The 4,264-nt window shown below is 51.1% G+C and overlaps 1 protein-coding gene across 3 annotated transcripts in view; it reads right to left on the bottom strand.

The window, feature by feature from the left end:
- ZNF556 (zinc finger protein 556) overlaps positions 1-3,372 on the bottom strand; it is a 14,734-nt gene extending 11,362 nt beyond the window's left edge. For 2 of the 3 annotated variants that reach the window (XM_032847021.1, XM_032847023.1), the window contains exon 1: positions 3,341-3,372. In XM_032847021.1, the coding sequence (XP_032702912.1) occupies positions 3,341-3,343 (3 nt within the window). In that variant the 5' untranslated portion in view covers positions 3,344-3,372. Of the gene's footprint in view, positions 1-1,495; positions 1,579-3,340 lie in introns of those variants that run through there. The other variant, XM_032847022.1, reaches the window with a different exon arrangement.
- Positions 3,373-4,264: the final 892 nt, after the last annotated feature.

The raw sequence follows: 4,264 nt of genomic DNA, 5'->3' as shown, positions 1-4,264 counted from the left end.
GAGAGCCCGAAGCGGGGCTCGATCCCAGGACCCTGAGATCATGACCTGAGCTGAAGAAAGAGGCTTAACCCACTGAGACACCCAGGCTCCCCTTTTTAAAAGATTTTATTTATTTATTTGACAGAGAGAGACACAGCAAGACCAAGTACTCAAGCAGGGAGAGTGGGAGAGGGGGAAGCAGGCTCCCCACTGAGCAGGAAGCCCGACGTGGGGATCAATCCCAGGACTCTGGGATCACGACTCCAGCCGAAGGCAGACACTTAACCGACTGAGCCACCCAGGTGCCCCTGAAGACAGAGGATTTAACCCACTGAGCCACCTAGGCACCCCAGAATGGAGAATCCTTTAAAAAAAGAGAGAGAGAGAAAAGAAATTGACTACCCCTATAATTCAACAAGAAAGACTGTCATCAGAACTCAGAGAAATTCTCATCCCCCTTTGTCCGGTGGGCTTTTGTCCAAGAAAGCCATCCAAACTTCCTCCTTCTACAAAAAATAATATTCCTCTCCTTTGTTTGTTGGACATGCCTATGGTGTTGCTATAGCTTGTATGTCCCAAATTACAATTCTCTGCTAGTCCTGAATAAACCCACTTTTGCTGGTAAAGTGACTGACATTACTTTTTAAGGTTAACAACTCCCTGAAAACTAAAGTTTATGACAGTGTAAACCATGAAAAGTAAAATATCTCAAACATCTTTACAACTAAAATGACAGGTGACATCATCATTGTTTCAACTCTATCTCAAACTGGGGAGTATTTTTTCTTTTAAAAAAAATTATTTATTTGAGACAGAGAGAGAGTGAGTGGGGGGGGGGAGGGCCAGAGGGGGACGAGAGAATCTCAAGCAGACTCCATGCTGAGCTGGGAGCCTGACTTAGAGCCGGATGCAGGACTCAGTCTCGTGACCCTGAGATTATGACCTGAGCTGCCACCAGGAGTCAGACACTTAACAGACTGTGCCCCCAAGGTGCCCCTCAAAGTGGGGAGTATTTTCAAAAATGTGTAGGATACTTCACATGTTAGGGGTTTGGACCTAACCCATTCAACACACTATGATTTTCAAGGATTTGCATATCCAAAGCTAACTTTCCTCATATCGGTTAAAATAAAGACTGTCTTAGGAATTGTACATTTTAAATGTCATAACTCTATAGAGACAATCACTGATATAAAAAATTATGGGAAAAGTGAAAAATTAACCTGAGTTTAAATACAGCCATCTCCTATCTGGACATCTTACCAAAAAAGGAAGAAAAATGTATGCTTCCAGAATTCTCTTGTCTTCTATTTTATCCCTCAGTCCACTTCTGCTCACCCAAGAAAATAAAAACCTTACACACTCAAACAGGAACATGAAAAGGCCAAACATTTAGGGAGACTGGAGTTATACAGCAGTAACATTTGATACGGGAATCAGAATGAGAGAAAACCAAACATTTCCATCAGCTCAGATAAAGCCACTCACTTATCCGCTGTTCGCAAAGAAAACCCACCATATTCAGAAGGTGACAACATTCACAGGCTTGGGGTCCAGAGCCTCACTGCAGAAATAGCAGCCTTCTGCCGGCCAGGCCCCGTGATGGAGGAGAGGGAGACCTGAGCAGACACAGGGATGAACGCCCTCTTCTCCCCACCTAGCAGGTGGAAATGCTCCCTCTCCAGGCTTCAATTCTCAGTAGCCAGGAAACTCTCGGCTGGAGTCAGTTTACGTCTCTACCCCAAATGAACTTCCACATTCATAATTCTTTCTCTAGAAGACAGACCCCGAAAGAGTATTTCCCTAAGTCCGACCTTGATAGGCCTTCTCAGTGCACACATGCTAGGCTCTGAGGCCACCATCTCTGTATGTGGTCACCCCAAATGTATTATTTAGAACCAGGAGGGGGAGGGGCAAGCACGACCTCAGAAAGGGCATCATCGCCAGCCACACACATTTTTCAGTGCCCAGCAACTTTCCTAGGCGCACACACTCCTCCTCCAGATGGTGTGAGCAGCCTGGGACACAGGCAGAGAAGAGACTCCCCAGAAAGAAACCATTTCATTCCCTCCTTCTGCTGTCTCGTGGCTGGTCTTACTTAGCTTGGAGTCACTGGGCAGGGCCCTATCCCCACTCCGGGTCATCGGGATTTAGCAAGAGTCTCTGAAGTCTAATAATACCAGACAAAATAGAATTATTCTATTCTGCTGAAAAGAATAGCTGCCGTTTTTGGTGAGTCTTTGTAATTCACCAATTAATATGCCAAACGTTTTGTGTGTGGAAATGCATTCGTTTGTACACTTTCATCACGGGAGAGAGGGTTTCTCTGTTTCTCTTAGATTCTTTCCCCCCAGTAGCATCCTCAAGGCTAAGCTCCGGAATTCCATTTGTCATCACCAGAAAGAAAACAACAGATGTGAGAAACTTAACCACACACGCTCCAGGAGAGAAAAAAAAGATACAAAAAGAATTTTTGACAAACGCAATGTTAAGACTCGATCTTTTAATTTTTTTTCCCTGAAATTGACCCCTCCCGTGTTACTTTGCAAATATTTTATCTAATCTTTCAAAGTCTGTTAGTAAAATGTATTTCTCATTTACTGAAAAACCCGGGGCTTGAATAACCTAATAAATCTTTTCAAGGTGACAAACCCAGGGAGGGGCAGTGCAAAACGGGAACACAGCCACCGATGACTCAAGGGTCAAGCGCGGCCACCCTCCCACGTGGGCCTCCCCCCCCCCAACACCTGTTCTCTGAGATGCTCCCGGAGCACCCTCCCAACCCTCCCGGAGCGCCCTGGCGCCTGCCCCACTGCAGGTCTCCAGCGCATTCTGCTTTGCAGGTTGCCGCACGGGCAGACCGGGTGGGTCTTCTCTGTCCTTGGCTTTTGCCTCCTTCACCATGAGAACCCGGAGGGCAGGAAACCTTTCTCTACCCCTCGGTAGCCGCATCTGGGCGCCTGACGACTAAAGTCCCTCCAGGAAATGAGAACTGGACGGTCACTTAGGGATCAAGGACCTGCCAGGGGATCTCTCCGAGCCCAGGGCCCTAAGCGGGTCTCCCCAGACTCCTCGCCCGCGCCCCACGGCTGTCCTCTGGGAGGAAACGACCGGGGGCTGAGACTCCCGCATGCCCGGGTGGGAGCAGTTGCGCTCCTCTGGTCACCCCAGGCATCCTCAGAACCCAGACTCATGTGTGCATGGCACAGGACGCCGGGACCTCACCCCGCGGCCAAGGGCGGAAACTCGGGTCAGCACCTGGATGGGGTGGGAGAGGGGGAGGAACCCCGGCCACCTCCAGCCGGTACCGGCCTGTTCGAAACAGCCTCTCCCGGTGTCGGCCCCGACTCCACGCACTCACCATCTCTCAGCCCCGCTCCTGGCTCTCCCGGCTCCCTCCGTGTGACTGCCCGGCCCGCGCAGGTGAGAGCGACGCAAACTGAAGACACCTGCCGCCGCACGGGGCAGGTGCACACCAGTGCCTCGGGCGGGCTGCGGGCCTAGACCGTGAGGCTGGGAGCGCCCCCGCCCCCTGCTCTGACTGGACGGTGCTCCCGGCCCTCGGATCCTGATTGGGTAGTGCTCGGAACCCCGCCCCGGCCCTCCTAATAGGGTAGCCCAACACCCCAGGGCCCCTGATGGGAAGATTCCGCACAAGTGGAACACAGGGGGCAGGCCTCTTCCGGCTGTCACAAGAGGCACATTTGTGTCCAAGTAGAAGTAGCTCTAATTCCTTGAGGACTTGGGGGTCTTCCCGCAGCTCCGTGGCATCCCCTGTTACCAGACTCCGTTTCCCCGTGGAGCAACACATCTTTGTCCAGAGAGGGGTGGGGGGTACCCGAGCCTGGCTGGGCTGGGACAAGACGGGGCGGCCCAGGAGGGCCTGGTGTCCTCCGGGAGTCGGACGTTGGCTTGGGACGGGAGGGTAACCGGTGGGTCTGTCTCTCTAAGAACACTGACTTTGACAGTGACTTCACCACGTGTAGTGCAGGGTCTGGATTCGTTTTGATGTTTGGCGGCTGACACAGCTGAGGCCGCGTCTACGCTGCCTCACCACACTTACCTGCTGCTTCAGATCAGGGAGGTCCAGCCAAGGAGTGCTGGGAGCTCACGGGAAATCGGAACCCTGCAGCCTAAATCTGGGCTCAGAACAACCACAAGTTACCAGATGGATTTATTAGAATGCTCAGGTTCACATTTTACACTAAAAGGAAATTAATCGCAGATCCGTGTTTTAGTGTATCGCTAGAGACTTTGAAATGTGAATGGCTATGATATCCCTCAG

The sequence above is a fragment of the Lontra canadensis genome, unplaced genomic scaffold, assembly GCF_010015895.1.
Source record: "Lontra canadensis isolate GAN:19392208 unplaced genomic scaffold, GSC_riverotter_1.0 scaffold184, whole genome shotgun sequence".
NCBI classification, from domain to species: Eukaryota; Metazoa; Chordata; class Mammalia; order Carnivora; family Mustelidae; genus Lontra; species Lontra canadensis.
The sequence above is the reverse complement of the archived record's forward strand: the minus strand, read 5'-3'. Positions and strand labels throughout refer to the sequence as shown.